Genomic DNA, 19,373 nt, shown 5'->3' on the forward strand with positions numbered 1-19,373 from the left:
GCAGACCCCCAAGTATAATGATCAGCGGACCAGAGAGGTAAGAAACATAAAAAAACCTGTTACTTACCTCTCCGCGATCCTGCCAGGCCTCCGTCCTACTTTTTCTGACGTCTCTGACGTCACATGAACCCGGCATGCTTCCCGGGTCATGTGACGTCCGACGTCATTAAAGAAGGACATGAGCGCGGGCGACAGCATAGGAGCCGGGAGACAGGTAAGCAACTGTGTTTTATTTTAATGTTCTTATTCCCCGGGTCTCCGATTATTATACTCTGGGGTCTGAAAAGACCCCAGAGTATAATAATTGTTTATGGGTGTCAACAGAGGGACATAATACTGTGTGCAGGGGCCACTATTGGGGTTAATACTGTGTGTGCAGGGGACACTATTGGGGTTAATACTGTGTACAGGGGACACTATTGGGGTTAATACTGTGTGCAGGGGCCACTATTGGGGTTAATACTGTGTGCAGGGGCCACTATTGGGGTTAATACTGTGTTCAGGGGCCACTATTGGGGTTAATACTGTGTGCAGGGGCCACTATTGGGGTTAATACTGTGTTCAGGGGCCACTATTGGGGTTAATACTGTGTGCAGGGGCCACTATTGGGGTTAATACTGTGTGCAGGGGCCACTATTGGGATTAATACTGTGTGCAGGGGCCAGTAAGGGACATAATACTGTGTGCTGGGCTTACTAAGGGTCATAATAGAGTGCGGAGGAGGGGGTCGGTCGAGGTCTTCGGCGTCAGTTGGGATGGGGGGGGGACCCCATGTCAAAAGTTCGCCACGGGGCTCCGCCATTCCTAGTTACGCCACTGGAGCAGACGGAAGGGTTCTTTACCATGGGGAAATGGAGGTTCTCACTAAACGCCGACTACCAAATATACTGAAGTCCTGTCATGACAATCCAATTTCTGATGGCCATTTTGGCAGAGATAAAGCGTTAGCCAAAATCTCTGACCGTTACTACTGGAAGGGATTGAGAAGAATGTCAAAGGCTGTCAAAAATGTTTTGCCATAAATCCCAAAATCAGCAAGGAAGCTCCAACACTCAACAGTATACCAGTGTCAGGAAAAGTATGGAGCTTAGTCGAGATTGATATGATCGGTCCTCTTCAGGAAACATCAAATGGTAACAAATGTATAGTCACTGCCACTGATCATTTCTCCAAGTGGACTGAAGAAACAGCTGTTCCCCATAAGAGAGCCAAGTCAGTAGCAATTTCTTTGTTCTCTGTTATTTGCCGCCTTGGCTGTATGGACACTCTTATTGGTGACCAGGGCTGAGAGTTTGTGAACTCGATCATTGACAACCTGATGAAGCACTTATAAACAGATCACCACATTTCATCTGGCTACCACACACCAACGGCCAGCGGGAACGTGACAATCGAACACTCAAAGAATCTCTTAGTAAGCTTGTCAATGACCAAGGTAACAATTGGGATTAGTTCATCCCGGGTGTTCTGTTTAGCTATAACACATCTGTGCATGCCTCAACTAAGTGCACTCCATTGCAGCTCATTTATAAAAGGAAGACCAAGCTTCCTATAGATCTTAATCCCTCAGAAAATGACCCTGTGGACCCCATGTCCATTTCAGATGATGCCAACTCTGATGTGCTAAGTACACTGACAAACATTCTTAAAAAGCTCTGCTCAGCCATAAGTACCAACATCCACTCTGCCCAGGATCATCAGAAGTTTGCCTTTGATCGCCAACACATCAGAAACAAAGAAATCACTGCTGATACAAAACATATCAAGAATCAGTGCCCTATTCATTGCATGGGTTCAAAGATGGAGCCATGCTAGACTGGACCCTACTTAGTTATGGAATCCTTGACCAAGGGATGAGTAAAACTTAAGAACAATAAGACTGGAAAGCTATTGAGCAACACCTACCATGATGAAGAGACTTCTCTACCACCCCAGCCCTATCATGATTGTCCCAGTGACTTTGTCGCACAGAAACACAAGCAAATTAAGGCTTGTTTTACATTTGCGTTGGGGGAGTCTGCTTGGGGATCCCCCGAACGGAAACCTATACGCATAAGAAAGCAGTTACCTAAGGCAACCCACGGACCCCATAGACTATATTGAAACACATAACATGTGGAGAGAAAAGTGCTGCTTACAGAAAACCCAAACGCAGATGACAACCTGGCCTAAGACTTTCAACCCACTACCAAGTTCAGGAAGGAAGTATCTTAGAACCACTCTTGGCCTTATGTTTGGTAGCGTTGCACACTATGGCATGCAATGAAACTTGGCGAACCATGCTATACATATAAAACCTCTGAAAAAGCCTACACAGCTCCGTACAGCTATTTCTTTATGCTCATGCCATTTCATATTAGTGATCACCAGGGGACGGAAACATTGAATTCTTGTCCATTGAGCATTGGTGCCAAATCCTAATAATATACCACTAATTTTCTATGCTTAGACAACCCATTTGCCTTGATAGAAGAGAATAATTCTAGCACTTATTGCTGGGTAATTATTTTTTCAGTTGTTGATAATATTATGTAATGAATAAATAATGAGATGATTATATAATAAAAACTGAAAATATATTTTATTATAAATAAATACAACATTAACATTGTGTTCCTTCCTGAGGTTACATTTATCAACATTAACATAAAACTATTGTGTGTATATACAGTAAATTCATTCTTTATACATTTACATATAATGCCGTTAAACAGGAAGCTTTATATGATTTAGCATCTGAACAAGGAAATAATATAGAGAATAATCCATACACCGAGATACACCATATATACCTGTGTGCATGTGCATCTAATCTAGTATTTTTCTACAGGCAAGTGGCTATACACATTAGTTACCTATCTACTGAATAGCTAATGTATCCCCTATACACATTCATGTCATGATAAACTTTTGCGGGGAATTTTAACAGACGTATCGCAGTACATTGCATTGGGGATCAAGAAATCCCAGGTTCCAGACCCAGACCCAGACCAGTTTAAAAAAAATGTAAAAGTAAGTTGAAAAATACATAAATAATAAAAAGTTTAAAAAAAAACATTATAATTTAGAAAATGCATCATGTAAACAAACAGCGAAAACAAACACACTAGGTATCCCCATGTACTGTACATTTAATGTCATGAACGCCGTAAAAAAAAATTCTGCAATATGCCAATTAATAAACAGTATTCCAAAAATTATACATACAAAAAATTGGTACCAATAAAAACTACATTATAAAACATTATATATATTCCAAAATGGTTCCAACATAAAGTACAACTCATTACGCAGTGAATAAGTCCTTACATAGTTATGTCAACAGAAAATAAAAAAGTTGAATTTTGGAAGGGAGATGGAAAATATGAAGTCGGCAAGAATTAACGTCCAAACTACTCGACGTGGGTTTTTTTTGTATGTTTTTTTTTTTTTTTTTGAATGTAGATTGTGAGCCCCATGTAGGGATCACAATGTACATTTTTTTTGTTTCCCTATCAGTATATCTTTGTAGAATGGGAGGAAATCCACGCAGACATGGGGAGAACATACAAACTCCTTGCAGATGTTGTTCTCCAGCATTGCAAGGCTGCAGTGCTAACCACTGAGCCACCGTGTTGCCCCCAAACTACCCAATGTTTTTAAGGTGTTACTTGTGTTTGCTGATCAGTCACTGGCCTGGTTATGGAAGGCCTGAGGTATTTCTAACTATAGGGACTGAACCTAGTTGTATCTATTGATTGTGCCAGGGGTAGTGTCCTTTTCACACCGTCTGCAGACGTACAGCCTAACCATCCTACAGACTGATGCCTTGTAGTCAGCTGGGTTCTCACATACTGTAAGTGAGGCTTTTCTGTATTTTTGGGTCAGAACTCAGTTGCAAATCTTGGGGCATAAAACACCACAATTGACTAGGGAGTCAGAGGGGCCGGTGGAGGGGTTCTGAATTGCATTAGTAATGTCAGTCTTTATAAATCTGCCCCAACGTGACTTCCCAACTGTGTGGTAAAATTCCAGAATTGTGCCTGACAGTATCCAAAGCCAAGTGTAGGGAGCCTAGCATGAACATGAGAAACAGGATCCATAGGAACTGAGCACAAACCCCCATGAGAACTGGGCACTCACTGTTTGTTGAATGGGGACCTCTACTCATGTTCTGAACCAGTGCTACCTTAGTAAGTGAGTGTGCTTTCTTTGGTCCTGTCTCTACAAGCATTCAAGTAGTGGGAACATACTTGCCCTGTTTTTAGGTCATGGCTACAGATGGCATAAGAACAATGTTTGCCATATTTGGTTACTGTACCCATTACATGCTTCCTACTCCATTCTTTGTATGTCATCTGGTAAGAATAACTGAATGGTGAGAGTACCAGGTGTCTTCTGATATTAGTGACCTAACCTTACAATAGGTCATGTATAGTTTTAGGCCAGAAAATCCCTTTAAGGTAAGTGCACCCTTCTTTTTAAATGTTTAGTCAACAAAAGTTCACTATACTGGAGTTCTGGAAGGACCAGTCTGTAACACAGTCGGTAGGCTTCTCTTCTTAGCCCTCGTTTCAGGTTGTAGCCAAGAATTCTAGCTGAAAAAGGCTGATATGGAACCATTGATTTATCTCTTAGTTGATGTGGCTCCACTTGGTCATCCAGACATTTCTCAGAAACCTGTGCTCTCCTTCTTCTTAGTTCCTCCACTTCTTTCTCCATACGTTCCCTTCCAAAGTTCTCAACACGACTCCAAAATGAATGATTAAAGTACATATACAGCTGCCAGTCCAGCTGGTTCCAACTTTTTATCTTCTCTTCAGTCTGAGCAGAAAGAACATGTCTGCTCCTGTCACTTCTGAGATTGAGTGGAAATGATAAGACGTCATCTAAAGTCCAGCAGAGGGCATCTTTAAGGAGCACCAAGGACTCATCAAAGTATTCTGCTATCAAGACCAGATCAAACACGGCGTCTACCGCCCGCCAAAGCAGCTTAAATTGCTTCTCTGACTCAGGTCCATTGTGGTTAATACCAAGATCAAATGTCATGAGATTTTTAGCATAACCACTGTCATACATCCATTTGTTATAATGTCTCTTGGGGTTCTTTAAAAAGGTTTCTATATCTGTAGTTCTAATGAAGGAAGATGAGTCCTTGTAATACGAAAAGGCCGATTCCATAAGGGTGACTGGATTTCTCAGAATGGTGAAGTAAAATGTATCACTGGGCATGATCTTCTCCACCTGTAATGGAGAAAGACATTATTTTACCTCTTATGATAATAAATTATTATTAAATTAATTATAATAATTTATAGTAACATTTGTATCCATAAGTATTGGTCTATACCCATGGTGTAATATATGTAAGTACATACTTTGATATACAGTAGGTTTAATAGGAACCATGCGGGAACCTTGTATGGAGGAATGGACATCTTGACCACAAGTCTTTGGCAGAGTAACTCACTTCTTTTTGTTACGGGTGTTCTGCAACCTCACAACCCAGTTGACCCAAACCTATCTCTCTGCAGGGTATGCTGTGTTCTGGTGACAGACTCCCTTTTACAATGATTTCCTATGGCAAACGTTATATACACAAAAGTTGAAAGTTTATATAATATATATTTTTAGTAGAGATGAGCGAACAGTGTTCTATCGAACTCATGTTCGATCGGATATTAGGCTGTTCGGCATGTTCGAATCGAATCGAACACCGCGTGGTAAAGTGCGCCATTACTCGATTCCCCTCCCACCTTCCCTGGCGCCTTTTTTGCTCCAATAACAGCGCAGGGTAGGTGGGACAGGAACTACGACACCGGTGACGTTGAGAAAAGTAGGCAAAACCCATTGGCTGCCGAAAACATGTGACCTCTAATTTAAAAGAACAGCGCCGCCCAGGTTCGCGTAATTCTGAGCTTGCAATTCACCGAGGACGGAGGTTTCCGTCCAGCTAGCTAGGGCTTAGATTCTGGGTAGGCAGGGACAGGCTAGGATAGGAAGGAGAAGACAACCAACAGCTCTTGTAAGAGCTAAATTCCAGGGAGAAGCTTGTCAGTGTAACGTGGCACTGACGGGCTCAATCGCCGCAACCCAGCTTTTCCAGGATCCTGAATGGAATACACTGTCAGTGTATTCCCGTATACCCGATATATACCCCCGATACCCGTTCCAACGGTGTGCCCCCCCACCTTCACCCCAGAAATACCCTGCAAGTCCCCTAGCAATAGAATTGGGGCTATATACACCCACTATTTTTGCTACTGCCATATAGTGCCATTGTCTGACTGGGAATTCAAAGAATATATTGGGGTTACGTGCACCCACAATTTTTACTACTGGTATACAGTGCCAGTTTCTGACTGGGAATTCAAAGAATATATTGGGGTTATAAATACCCTCATTTCTTGCTACTGCCATATAGTGCCAGTTTCTGACTGGTAATTCAAAGAATATATTGGGGTTACGTGCACCCACAATTTTTACTACTGGTATACAGTGCCATTGTCTGACTGGGAATTCAAAGAATATATTGGGGTTATAAATACCCTCATTTCTTGCTACTGGTATATAGTGCCATTGTCTGACTGGGAATTCAAAGAATATATTGGGGTTACGTGCACCCACAATTTTTACTACTGGTATACAGTGCCAGTTTCTGACTGGGAATTCAAAGAATATATTGGGGTTACAAATACCCTCATTTCTTGCTACTGCCATATAGTGCCAGTTTCTGACTGGTAATTCAAAGAATATATTGGGGTTACGTGCACCCACAATTTTTACTACTGGTATACAGTGCCATTGTCTGACTGGGAATTCAAAGAATATATTGGGGTTATAAATACCCTCATTTCTTGCTACTGCCATATAGTGCCAGTTTCTGACTGGGAATTCAAAGAATATATTGGGGTTACGTGCACCCACAATTTTTACTACTGGTATACAGTGCCATTGTCTGACTGGGAATTCAAAGAATATATTGGGGTTATAAATACCCTCATTTCTTGCTACTGGTATATAGTGCCATTGTCTGACTGGGAATTCAAAGAATATATTGGGGTTACGTGCACCCACAATTTTTACTACTGGTATACAGTGCCAGTTTCTGACTGGGAATTCAAAGAATATATTGGGGTTACAAATACCCTCATTTCTTGCTACTGCCATATAGTGCCAGTTTCTGACTGGTAATTCAAAGAATATATTGGGGTTACGTGCACCCACAATTTTTACTACTGGTATACAGTGCCAGTTTCTGACTGGGAATTCAAAGAATATATTGGGGTTACAAATACCCTCATTTCTTGCTACTGCCATATAGTGCCAGTTTCTGACTGGTAATTCAAAGAATATATTGGGGTTATAAATACCCTCATTTCTTGCTACTGGTATATAGTGCCATTGTCTGACTGGGAATTCAAAGAATATATTGGGGTTACGTGCACCCACAATTTTTGCTACTGGTATATAGTGCCAATTTCTAACTGGGAATTCAAAATGCGCAAGGCTCCCGGAAAGGGACGTGGACGAGGCCGTGGGCGAGGTCGGGGGAATGGTTCTGGGGAGCAAGGTAGCAGTGAAGCCACAGGGCGTCCCGTGCCTACTCCTGTGGGGCAGCAAGCATTGCGCCACTCCACAGTGCCAGGGTTGCTTGCCACATTAACTAAACTGCAGGGTACAAACCTTAGTAGGCCCGAGAACCAGGAACAGGTCTTGCAATGGCTGTCAGAGAACGCTTACAGCACATTGTCCAGCAGCCAGTCAGACTCTGCCTCCTCTCCTCCTATTACCCAACAGTCTTGTCCTCCTTCCTCCCAAAATTCCCAAGCTTCACAGAACAATAACCCCAACTGTCCCTGCTCCCCAGAGCTGTTCTCCGCTCCTTTCATTGTCCCTCAACCTGCCTCTCCACGTCACGATTCCACGAACCTAACAGAGGAGCATCTGTGTCCAGATGCTCAAACACTAGAGTCTCCTCCATCTCCGTTCGATTTGGTGGTGGATGACCAGCAACCCACCCTCATCGACGATGATGTGACGCAGTTGCCGTCAGGGCATCCAGTTGACCGGCGCATTGTGCGGGAGGAGGAGATGAGACAGGAGTTGGAAGAGAAAGTGGTGGATGATGAGGACACTGACCCGACCTGGACAGGGGGGATGTCAAGCGGGGAAAGTAGTGTGGATGTTGAGGCAAGTGCAGCACCAAAAAGGGTAGCTAGAGGCAGAGGCAGAGGTCAGCAGCTTAGGCGAAGCCAGGCCACACCCAGAATCTCCCAAGATGTTCCAGTTCGTACCCAGCCCCGAAAAACTCCCACCTCGAGGGCACGTTTCTCGAAGGTGTGGAGTTTTTTCAAGGAATGCGCCGAGGACAGATATAGTGTTGTCTGCACAATTTGCCTCTCGAAATTGATTAGGGGCTCTGAGAAGAGCAACCTGTCCACCACTTCAATGCGCCGTCATTTGGAATCCAAGCACTGGAATCAGTGGCAGGCAGCAACGGCAGGACAAAGGCCGCCTGCCGTTCACGCCACTGCCACTGCCTCTGCCACTGCCTCTGCCTCTGCCACTGCCACTGCTGACTGTGCTGGCGATGCACTCCAGAGGACGAGCCAGGACACCACTTCATCTGCCTCCGCCACTTTGTTGACTTCTCCCTCATCCTCCCCTGTTCCTGTCTTATCTCCTTCTCCTGCACCATCAAAGGCACCATCAGGCGCTTCTTTACAACAACCCACCATCTCTCAGACATTGGAGCGGCGGCAGAAATACACTGCTAACCACCCACACGCGCAAGCCTTGAACGCCAACATCGCTAAACTGCTGGCCCAGGAGATGTTGGCGTTCCGGCTTGTTGAAACTCCTGCCTTCCTGGACCTGATGGCAACTGCGGCACCTCGCTATGCCGTCCCTAGCCGTCACTACTTCTCCCGGTGTGCCGTCCCCGCCTTGCACCAGCACGTGTCACTCAACATCAGGCGGGCCCTTAGTTCCGCGCTTTGCACAAAGGTCCACTTGACCACCGACGCGTGGACAAGTGCATGCGGACAGGGACGCTACATTTCACTGACGGCACACTGGGTGAATGTAGTTGAGGCTGGGACTGCTTCCCAAACTGGCCCGATGTACCTCGTCTCCCCGCCTAACATTCCTGGCAGGGACACGAGAAGAACACCCCCCTCCTCCTCCTCCTCTACCGCCTCCTCCTCCGCCACCGCCTCCTCCTCCGCTGTTAGATTGACCCCAGCTACGAGTTGGAAACGTTGCAGCACTGGCGTTGGTAGACGTCAGCAGGCTGTGCTGAAGCTGATCAGCTTGGGGGACAGACAGCACACTGCCTCCGAGGTGAGGGATGCCCTCCTCGATGAGACGGCAATATGGTTTGAGCCGCTGCACCTGGGCCCAGGCATGGTCGTTTGTGATAACGGCCGGAACCTGGTAGCAGCTCTGGAGCTTGCCGGACTCCAACATGTTCCATGCCTGGCCCACGTCTTCAACCTAGTGGTGCAACGTTTCCTAAAGAGCTACCCCAATGTTCCAGAGCTACTGGTGAAAGTGCGGCGCATGTGCGCCCACTTTCGCAAGTCGACAGTAGCCGCTGCTAGCTTAAAATCTCTCCAGCAACGCCTGCATGTGCCACAACACCGGCTTTTGTGCGACGTCCCCACACGCTGGAACTCAACGTTTCAGATGTTGAATAGAGTGGTTGAGCAGCAGAGACCTTTGATGGAATACCAGCTACAAAACCCTAGGGTGCCACAAAGTCAGCTGCCTCAGTTTCTCATCCATGAGTGGCCATGGATGAGAGACCTTTGTGACATCCTACGGGTGTTTGAGGAGTCCACAAGGAGGGTGAGCTCTGAGGATGCGATGGTGAGCCTTACAATCCCGCTCTTGTGTGTTCTGAGAGAATCCCTGATTGACATCAGGGATAACTCAGATCACACAGAGGAGTCAGGGATAGCATCCGATCCGTCACAGCTGGAGAGTAGGTCCACACATCTGTCCGCTTCATCGCGTTTAATGGAGGAGGAGGAGGAGGAGGAGGAGGAGGAGGAAGAAGAGTTGTCCGATGATGTGATGGTGATACAGGAGGCTTCCGGGCAACTTCGAATCGTCCCATTGTTGCAGCGCGGATGGGTAGACATGGAGGATGAGGAGGAAATGGAGATTGAACTTTCCGGTGGGGCCAGAGGAGTCATGCCAACTAACACTGTGGCAGACATGGCTGAGTTCATGTTGGGGTGCTTTACAACCGACAAGCGTATTGTCAAAATCATGGAGGACAACCAGTACTGGATCTTTGCTATCCTTGACCCCCGGTATAAAAACAACATCTCGTCTTTTATTCCGGTAGAGGGGAGGGCCAATCGCATCAATGCTTGCCACAGGCAATTGGTGCAGAATATGATGGAGATGTTTCCAGCATGTGACGTTGGCGGCAGGGAGGACAGTTCCTCCAGTAGGCGACCAAGTTCTCACCGGTCCACACAAACGAGGGGCACACTGTCTAAGGTCTGGGACACCTTGATGGCACCCCCTCGCCAAAGTGCCGCCACAGAGGGTCCTAGTGTCACCAGGCGTGAGAAGTATAGGCGCATGTTGCGGGAATACCTTTCCGACCACAGCCCTGTCCTCTCCGACCCCTCTGCGCCCTACACGTATTGGGTGTCGAAGTTGGACCTGTGGCTTGAACTTGCCCTATATGCCTTGGAGGTGCTGTCCTGTCCTGCCGCCAGCGTCCTATCTGAGAGGGTGTTCAGTGCAGCCGGTGGCATCATCACTGACAAGCGCACCCGTCTGTCAGCTGAGAGTGCCGACCGGCTCACTTTGATAAAAATGAACCACCACTGGATAGAGCCTTCATTTTTGTGCCCACCTGTGTAAAGCACCCCAACATGAAACTCCATGTCTGTACTCAACCTCTCCAATTCCTCCGCATCCTCATACTCATCCACCATAAGCGTTGCACAATTCTGCTAATACTAGGCTCCCTCCAACATGATTTCCCCCAACTCTGCTGGTTAGAGGCTCCCTCCACCCTGATTTCCACCAACTCTGCTGGTTAGAGGCTCCCTCCACCCTGCTTTCCCACAACTCTGCTGGTTAGAGGCTCCCTCCACCATGAATTTGCCCAAACTGGGCTGGTTAGAGGCTCCCTCCACCATGAATTGGTCCAAACTGGGGTTTTTAGAGGCTCCCTCCACCATGAATTTGCCAAAACTGGGCTGTTTAGAGGCTCCCTCCACCATGAATTGGTCCAAATTGGGGTTTTTAGAGGCTCCCTCCACCATGAATTTGCCCAAACTGGGCTGGTTAGAGGCTCCCTCCACCATGAATTGGTCCAAACTGGGCTGGTTAGAGGCTCCCTCCACCATGAATTGGTCCAAATTGGGGTTTTTAGAGGCTCCCTCCACCATGAATTGGTCCAAACTGGGCTGTTTAGAGGCTCCCTCTACCATGAATTGGTCCAAACTGGGGTTTTTAGAGGCTCCCTCCACCATGAATTGGTCCAAACTGGGCTGGTTAGAGGCTCCCTCCACCATGAATTGGTCCAAACTGGGTTTTTTAGAGGCTCCCTCCACCATGAATTGGTCCAAACTGGGGTTTTTAGAGGCTCCCTCCACCATGAATTTGCCCAAACTGGGCTGTTTAGAGGCTCCCTCCACCATGAATTGGTCCAAATTGGGGTTTTTAGAGGCTCCCTCCACCATGAATTGGTCCAAACTGGGCTGGTTAGAGGCTCCCTCCACCATGAATTTGCCCAAACTGGGCTGTTTAGAGGCTCCCTCCACCATGAATTGGTCCAAACTGGGCTGGTTAGAGGCTCCCTCCACCATGAATTGGTCCAAACTGGGTTTTTTAGAGGCTCCCTCCACCATGAATTGGTCCAAACTGGGGTTTTTAGAGGCTCCCTCCACCATGAATTTGCCCAAACTGGGCTGTTTAGAGGCTCCCTCCACCATGAATTGGTCCAAACTGGGTTTTTTAGAGGCTCCCTCCACCATGAATTGGTCCAAACTGGGGTTTTTAGAGGCTCCCTCCACCATGAATTGGTCCAAACTGGGGTTTTTAGAGGCTCCCTCCACCATGAATTGGTCCAAACTGGGGTTTTTAGAGGCTCCCTCCACCATGAATTGGTCCAAACTGGGGTTTTTAGAGGCTCCCTCCACCATGAATTGGTCCAAACTGGGTTTTTTAGAGGCTCCCTCCACCATGAATTGGTCCAAACTGGGGTTTTTAGAGGTTCCCTCCACCATGAATTGGTCCAAACTGGGCTGGTTAGAGGCTCCCTCCACCATGAATTGGTCCAAACTGGGTTTTTTAGAGGCTCCCTCCACCATGAATTGGTCCAAACTGGGGTTTTTAGAGGCTCCCTCCACCATGAATTTGCCCAAACTGGGCTGTTTAGAGGCTCCCTCCACCATGAATTGGTCCAAATTGGGGTTTTTAGAGGCTCCCTGCACCATGAATTGGTCCAAATTGGGGTTTTTAGAGGCTCCCTCCACCATGAATTGGTCCAAACTGGGCTGTTTAGAGGCTCCCTCCACCATGAATTGGTCCAAACTGGGGTTTTTAGAGGCTCCCTCCACCATGAATTGGTCCAAACTGGGCTGTTTAGAGGCTCCCTCCACCATGAATTGGTCCAAACTGGGTTTTTTAGAGGCTCCCTCCACCATGAATTTGCCCAAACTGGGCTGTTTAGAGGCTCCCTCCACCATGAATTGGTCCAAATTGGGGTTTTTAGAGGCTCCCTCCACCATGAATTGGTCCAAACTGGGCTGGTTAGAGGCTCCCTCCACCATGAATTTGCCCAAACTGGGCTGTTTAGAGGCTCCCTCCACCATGAATTGGTCCAAACTGGGCTGGTTAGAGGCTCCCTCCACCATGAATTGGTCCAAACTGGGTTTTTTAGAGGCTCCCTCCACCATGAATTGGTCCAAACTGGGGTTTTTAGAGGCTCCCTCCACCATGAATTTGCCCAAACTGGGCTGTTTAGAGGCTCCCTCCACCATGAATTGGTCCAAACTGGGTTTTTTAGAGGCTCCCTCCACCATGAATTGGTCCAAACTGGGGTTTTTAGAGGCTCCCTCCACCATGAATTGGTCCAAACTGGGGTTTTTAGAGGCTCCCTCCACCATGAATTGGTCCAAACTGGGGTTTTTAGAGGCTCCCTCCACCATGAATTTGCCCAAACTGGGCTGTTTAGAGGCTCCCTCCACCATGAATTTGTCCAAACTGGGTTTTTTAGAGGCTCCCTCCACCATGAATTGGTCCAAACTGGGGTTTTTAGAGGCTCCCTCCACCATGAATTGGTCCAAACTGGGCTGGTTAGAGGCTCCCTCCACCATGAATTGGTCCAAACTGGGTTTTATAGAGGCTCCCTCCACCATGAATTGGTCCAAACTGGGGTTTTTAGAGGCTCCCTCCACCATGAATTTGCCCAAACTGGGCTGTTTAGAGGCTCCCTCCACCATGAATTGGTCCAAATTGGGGTTTTTAGAGGCTCCCTGCACCATGAATTGGTCCAAATTGGGGTTTTTAGAGGCTCCCTCCACCATGAATTGGTCCAAACTGGGCTGTTTAGAGGCTCCCTCCACCATGAATTGGTCCAAACTGGGGTTTTTAGAGGCTCCCTCCACCATGAATTGGTCCAAACTGGGCTGTTTAGAGGCTCCCTCCACCATGAATTGGTCCAAACTGGGTTTTTTAGAGGCTCCCTCCACCATGAATTGGTCCAAACTGGGCTGTTTAGAGGCTCCCTCCACCATGAATTGGTCCAAATTGGGGTTTTTAGAGGCTCCCTCCACCATGAATTTGCCCTAACTGGGCTGGTTAGAGGCTCCCTCCACCATGAATTGGTCCAAACTGGGCTGGTTAGAGGCTCCCTCCACCATGAATTGGTCCAAATTGGGGTTTTTAGAGGCTCCCTCCACAATGAATTGGTCCAAACTGGGCTGTTTAGAGGCTCCCTCCACCATGAATTGGTCCAAACTGGGGTTTTTAGAGGCTCCCTCCACCATGAATTGGTCCAAACTGGGCTGTTTAGAGGCTCCCTCCACCATGAATTGGTCCAAACTGGGTTTTTTAGAGGCTCCCTCCACCATGAATTGGTCCAAACTGGGGTTTTTAGAGGCTCCCTCCACCATGAATTGGTCCAAACTGGGGTTTTTAGAGGCTCCCTCCACCATGAATTGGTCCAAACTGGGTTTTTTAGAGGCTCCCTCCACCATGAATTGGTCCAAACTGGGGTTTTTAGAGGCTCCCTCCACCATGAATTTGCCCAAACTGGGCTGTTTAGAGGCTCCCTCCACCATGAATTGGTCCAAATTGGGGTTTTTAGAGGCTCCCTCCACCATGAATTGGTCCAAACTGGGCTGGTTAGAGGCTCCCTCCACCATGAATTTGCCCAAACTGGGCTGTTTAGAGGCTCCCTCCAGCATGAATTGGTCCAAACTGGGGTTTTTAGAGGCTCCCTCCACCATGAATTGGTCCAAACTGGGGTTTTTAGAGGCTCCCTCCACCATGAATTGGTCCAAACTGGGGTTTTTAGAGGCTCCCTCCACCATGAATTGGTCCAAACTGGGCTGGTTAGAGGCTCCCTCCACCATGAATTTGCCCAAACTGGGCTGTTTAGAGGCTCCCTCCACCATGAATTGGTCCAAACGGGGGTTTTTAGAGGCTCCCTCCACCATGAATTTGCCCAAACTGGGCTGTTTAGAGGCTCCCTCCACCATGAATTGGTCCAAACTGGGTTTTTTAGAGGCTCCCTCCACCATGAATTGGTCCAAACTGGGTTTTTTAGAGGCTCCCTCCACCATGAATTGGTCCAAACTGGGGTTTTTAGAGGCTCCCTCCACCATGAATTTGCCCAAACTGGGCTGTTTAGAGGCTCCCTCCACCATGAATTGGTCCAAACTGGGTTTTTTAGAGGCTCCCTCCACCATGAATTGGTCCAAACTGGGGTTTTTAGAGGCTCCCTCCACCATGAATTGGTCCAAACTGGGGTTTTTAGAGGCTCCCTCCACCATGAATTGGTCCAAACTGGGGTTTTTAGAGGCTCCCTCCACCATGAATTTGCCCAAACTGGGCTGTTTAGAGGCTCCCTCCACCATGAATTTGTCCAAACTGGGTTTTTTAGAGGCTCCCTCCACCATGAATTGGTCCAAACTGGGGTTTTTAGAGGCTCCCTCCACCATGAATTGGTCCAAACTGGGCTGGTTAGAGGCTCCCTCCACCATGAATTGGTCCAAACTGGGGTTTTTAGAGGCTCCCTCCACCATGAATTGGTCCAAACTGGGGTTTTTAGAGGCTCCCTCCACCATGAATTGGTCCAAACTGGGCTGGTTAGAGGCTCCCTCCACCATGAATTTGCCCAAACTGGGCTGTTTAGAGGCTCCCTCCACCATGAATTGGTCCAAACGGGGGTTTTTAGAGGCTCCCTCCACCATGAATTTGCCCAAACTGGGCTGTTTAGAGGCTCCCTCCACCATGAATTGGTCCAAACTGGGCTGTTTAGAGGCTCCCTCCACCATGAATTGGTCCAAACTGGGTTTTTTAGAGGCTCCCTCCACCATGAATTGGTCCAAACTGGGTTTTTTAGAGGCTCCCTCCACCATGAATTGGTCCAAACTGGGGTTTTTAGAGGCTCCCTCCACCATGAATTTGCCCAAACTGGGCTGTTTAGAGGCTCCCTCCACCATGAATTGGTCCAAACTGGGTTTTTTAGAGGCTCCCTCCACCATGAATTGGTCCAAACTGGGGTTTTTAGAGGCTCCCTCCACCATGAATTGGTCCAAACTGGGGTTTTTAGAGGCTCCCTCCACCATGAATTGGTCCAAACTGGGGTTTTTAGAGGCTCCCTCCACCATGAATTTGCCCAAACTGGGCTGTTTAGAGGCTCCCTCCACCATGAATTTGTCCAAACTGGGTTTTTTAGAGGCTCCCTCCACCATGAATTGGTCCAAACTGGGGTTTTTAGAGGCTCCCTCCACCATGAATTGGTCCAAACTGGGCTGGTTAGAGGCTCCCTCCACCATGAATTGGTCCAAACTGGGTTTTTTAGAGGCTCCCTCCACCATGAATTGGTCCAAACTGGGGTTTTTAGAGGCTCCCTCCACCATGAATTTGCCCAAACTGGGCTGTTTAGAGGCTCCCTCCACCATGAATTGGTCCAAATTGGGGTTTTTAGAGGCTCCCTGCACCATGAATTGGTCCAAATTGGGGTTTTTAGAGGCTCCCTCCACCATGAATTGGTCCAAACTGGGCTGTTTAGAGGCTCCCTCCACCATGAATTGGTCCAAACTGGGCTGTTTAGAGGCTCCCTCCACCATGAATTGGTCCAAACTGGGGTTTTTAGAGGCTCCCTCCACCATGAATTGGTCCAAACTGGGCTGTTTAGAGGCTCCCTCCACCATGAATTGGTCCAAACTGGGTTTTTTAGAGGCTCCCTCCACCATGAATTGGTCCAAACTGGGCTGTTTAGAGGCTCCCTCCACCATGAATTGGTCCAAATTGGGGTTTTTAGAGGCTCCCTCCACCATGAATTTGCCCAAACTGGGCTGGTTAGAGGCTCCCTCCACCATGAATTGGTCCAAACTGGGCTGGTTAGAGGCTCCCTCCACCATGAATTGGTCCAAATTGGGGTTTTTAGAGTCTCCCTCCACAATGAATTGGTCCAAACTGGGCTGTTTAGAGGCTCCCTCCACCATGAATTGGTCCAAACTGGGGTTTTTAGAGGCTCCCTCCACCATGAATTGGTCCAAACTGGGCTGTTTAGAGGCTCCCTCCACCATGAATTGGTCCAAACTGGGTTTTTTAGAGGCTCCCTCCACCATGAATTGGTCCAAACTGGGGTTTTTAGAGGCTCCCTCCACCATGAATTGGTCCAAACTGGGGTTTTTAGAGGCTCCCTCCACCATGAATTGGTCCAAACTGGGTTTTTTAGAGGCTCCCTCCACCATGAATTGGTCCAAACTGGGGTTTTTAGAGGCTCCCTCCACCATGAATTTGCCCAAACTGGGCTGTTTAGAGGCTCCCTCCACCATGAATTGGTCCAAATTGGGGTTTTTAGAGGCTCCCTCCACCATGAATTGGTCCAAACTGGGCTGGTTAGAGGCTCCCTCCACCATGAATTTGCCCAAACTGGGCTGTTTAGAGGCTCCCTCCAGCATGAATTGGTCCAAACTGGGGTTTTTAGAGGCTCCCTCCACCATGAATTGGTCCAAACTGGGGTTTTTAGAGGCTCCCTCCACCATGAATTGGTCCAAACTGGGGTTTTTAGAGGCTCCCTCCACCATGAATTGGTCCAAACTGGGCTGGTTAGAGGCTCCCTCCACCATGAATTTGCCCAAACTGGGCTGTTTAGAGGCTCCCTCCACCATGAATTGGTCCAAACGGGGGTTTTTAGAGGCTCCCTCCACCATGAATTTGCCCAAACTGGGCTGTTTAGAGGCTCCCTCCACCATGAATTGGTCCAAACTGGGCTGTTTAGAGGCTCCCTCCACCATGAATTGGTCCAAACTGGGTTTTTTAGAGGCTCCCTCCACCATGAATTGGTCCAAACTGGGGTTTTTAGAGGCTCCCTCCACCATGAATTGGTCCAAACTGGGGTTTTTAGAGGCTCCCTCCACCATGAATTTGCCCAAACTCTTCTGGTTAGAGGCTCAATCCACCCTGATTTTCAAAACAAATGTTGGTGCCAACCTCAACTTACTACAAGGGCCAAATTCACTGCTGGTGACAAGCTCTCCTCACTGCAAGTGCCAAATACACATGTTTCAAGGTGTTTTCCTACTGTCAGAGAGGTGGTATTGAGTGTGTAAAGTGTGTAGTTGTTAGGCTGTGATGTTGGGGTAATAGAGGGTCTTTGGTGTGTTAGATGCCCCCAGACATGCTTCCCCTGCTGTCCCAGTGTCATTCCAGAGGTGTTGGCATCATTTCCTGGGGTGTCATAGTGGACTTGGTGACCCTCCAGACACGGATTTGGGTTTCCCCCTTAACGAGTATATGTTCCCCATAGACTATAATGGGGTTCGAAACCCGTTCGAACACACGAACAGTGAGCGGCTGTTCGATTCGAATTTCGAACCTCGAACATTTTAGTGTTCGCTCATCTCTAATATTTAGGCCTTATGGATGACATAGAGAAGGGTCACTCAGTTGAGATCCTTTTCTAGGGTATTGACAAAGTAACCCCTGCTCTGATAAACTCGGCCTTCATGAATAAAATGTGAGCAGATGCCATGTAATGCTACATTGCCTATGTCTCTTCCCAGACCATTGCCCACAGGTAACAGCTGATAGCCAGTGGCGAGAGCTGGACCCGTGGAAATCCATGAGATTCTTTGAGTAAGGATTCCTGATAAGTGATGTATTGTTCACCTAATCATCATTGACATCACTGGCTCCATTCATTACATTACATTGCTCATTCGAGTGATTTTCCTATAAATGGTGACCCAGTAAAAAGAACATTGACTGCCGACTCACAAGTGATATGATAAATCCAATAAAGGTACATACCTCTGGCAGATGGAAGCGCATGTGGTGGCACATGATATTGTAGTTCTGCTCTTTTTCAGTGGAGAAGCCTAAAACATTGTCTGTTGAAAAAAGATTTGGGTAGTCGTAGTGGTATTTTATGGTGGGAAAAGCAAACGTCAGGTTATGAGATTCTCCGTAGCGGAACAGGATATTCATTATGGTACTGCTGGCTGTTTTGTGTGTTTTCAGGAAGAAGATGTTAGTACGAGGCTTACAAGAGCGCCATTTCTTTTCCGCCTCCTGGCTGTTGTTTATCATGCCAAAGTCCAATCTTTGTCTGTGTGACAAGCCCAGTATTTGTTGCAGCTCCCACAAGTCTGTTTCTGACAACTGTACACTGATTTTTCTTGCCAGCCATGATAAAGCAGGAATATCCTCCTTGTAGTATCTGTATAGGGGAGACAGACTTATTAAAATAGGATACAGCATGCCTATGAATTGAGTAGAAGATCAAGCAAAGATGCTGCCACGGTATTAATATGATGGGGCTGCCAAAAGAGAAGCCAAGTACAGGGGTTCTCAATCTTTGTCAATTCTATAGAGATACACATATGCTTGACCTGCTACTCTGTTTATGTCAAAATGGGTTGTTGGGGACTGCAGTCCTGACAGCCCCATACAAGTGAATGGATCACTGATCATTCACAAAGAGGCTTTAGGCCACCCGTCCTCCTGGTCCCTGGAGATCTGACTGCAAATAGGGGATAAATGTCTTTCATGGGAAAAATACAATATCTTCTCTGCCTTAAGCTACCTTAATGCTGCATTGCTGTTCAGCTGAGTTCACACAGAGTTTTTTGGTCTGGATTTTGACGCGGAATCCGCCTCAGAATCTGGCTCCAAAAAAA

General features: G+C 47.3%; 1 protein-coding gene across 1 annotated transcript; it reads right to left on the bottom strand.

The window, feature by feature from the left end:
* Positions 1 to 4,437: 4,437 nt before the first annotated feature.
* On the bottom strand, positions 4,438 to 18,798 carry LOC142198555 (galactose-3-O-sulfotransferase 2-like). Its single transcript, XM_075269587.1, has 2 exons — positions 18,505 to 18,798; positions 4,438 to 5,223 (listed from the first exon to the last, which is right to left on the bottom strand). Exons 1-2 carry the CDS (start codon positions 18,781 to 18,783, stop codon positions 4,438 to 4,440), a joined length of 1,065 nt encoding a protein of 354 aa, XP_075125688.1. The 5' UTR covers positions 18,784 to 18,798.
* Positions 18,799 to 19,373: the final 575 nt, after the last annotated feature.

The sequence above is a fragment of the Leptodactylus fuscus genome, chromosome 3 (genome assembly GCF_031893055.1).
Source record: "Leptodactylus fuscus isolate aLepFus1 chromosome 3, aLepFus1.hap2, whole genome shotgun sequence".
Classification (NCBI taxonomy): Eukaryota; Metazoa; Chordata; class Amphibia; order Anura; family Leptodactylidae; genus Leptodactylus; species Leptodactylus fuscus.

Bases quoted from the DNA above. Each gene is read 5' to 3' on its own strand.
- LOC142198555 (XM_075269587.1), bottom strand. From the start codon at position 18,783: ATGATAAACAACAGCCAGGAGGCGGAAAAGAAATGGCGCTCTTGTAAG. The intron at 5,224-18,504 runs GTATGTACCTTT...TCTCCATTACAG, and splicing joins TGCGCTTCCATCTGCCAGAG to GTGGAGAAGATCATGCCCAG.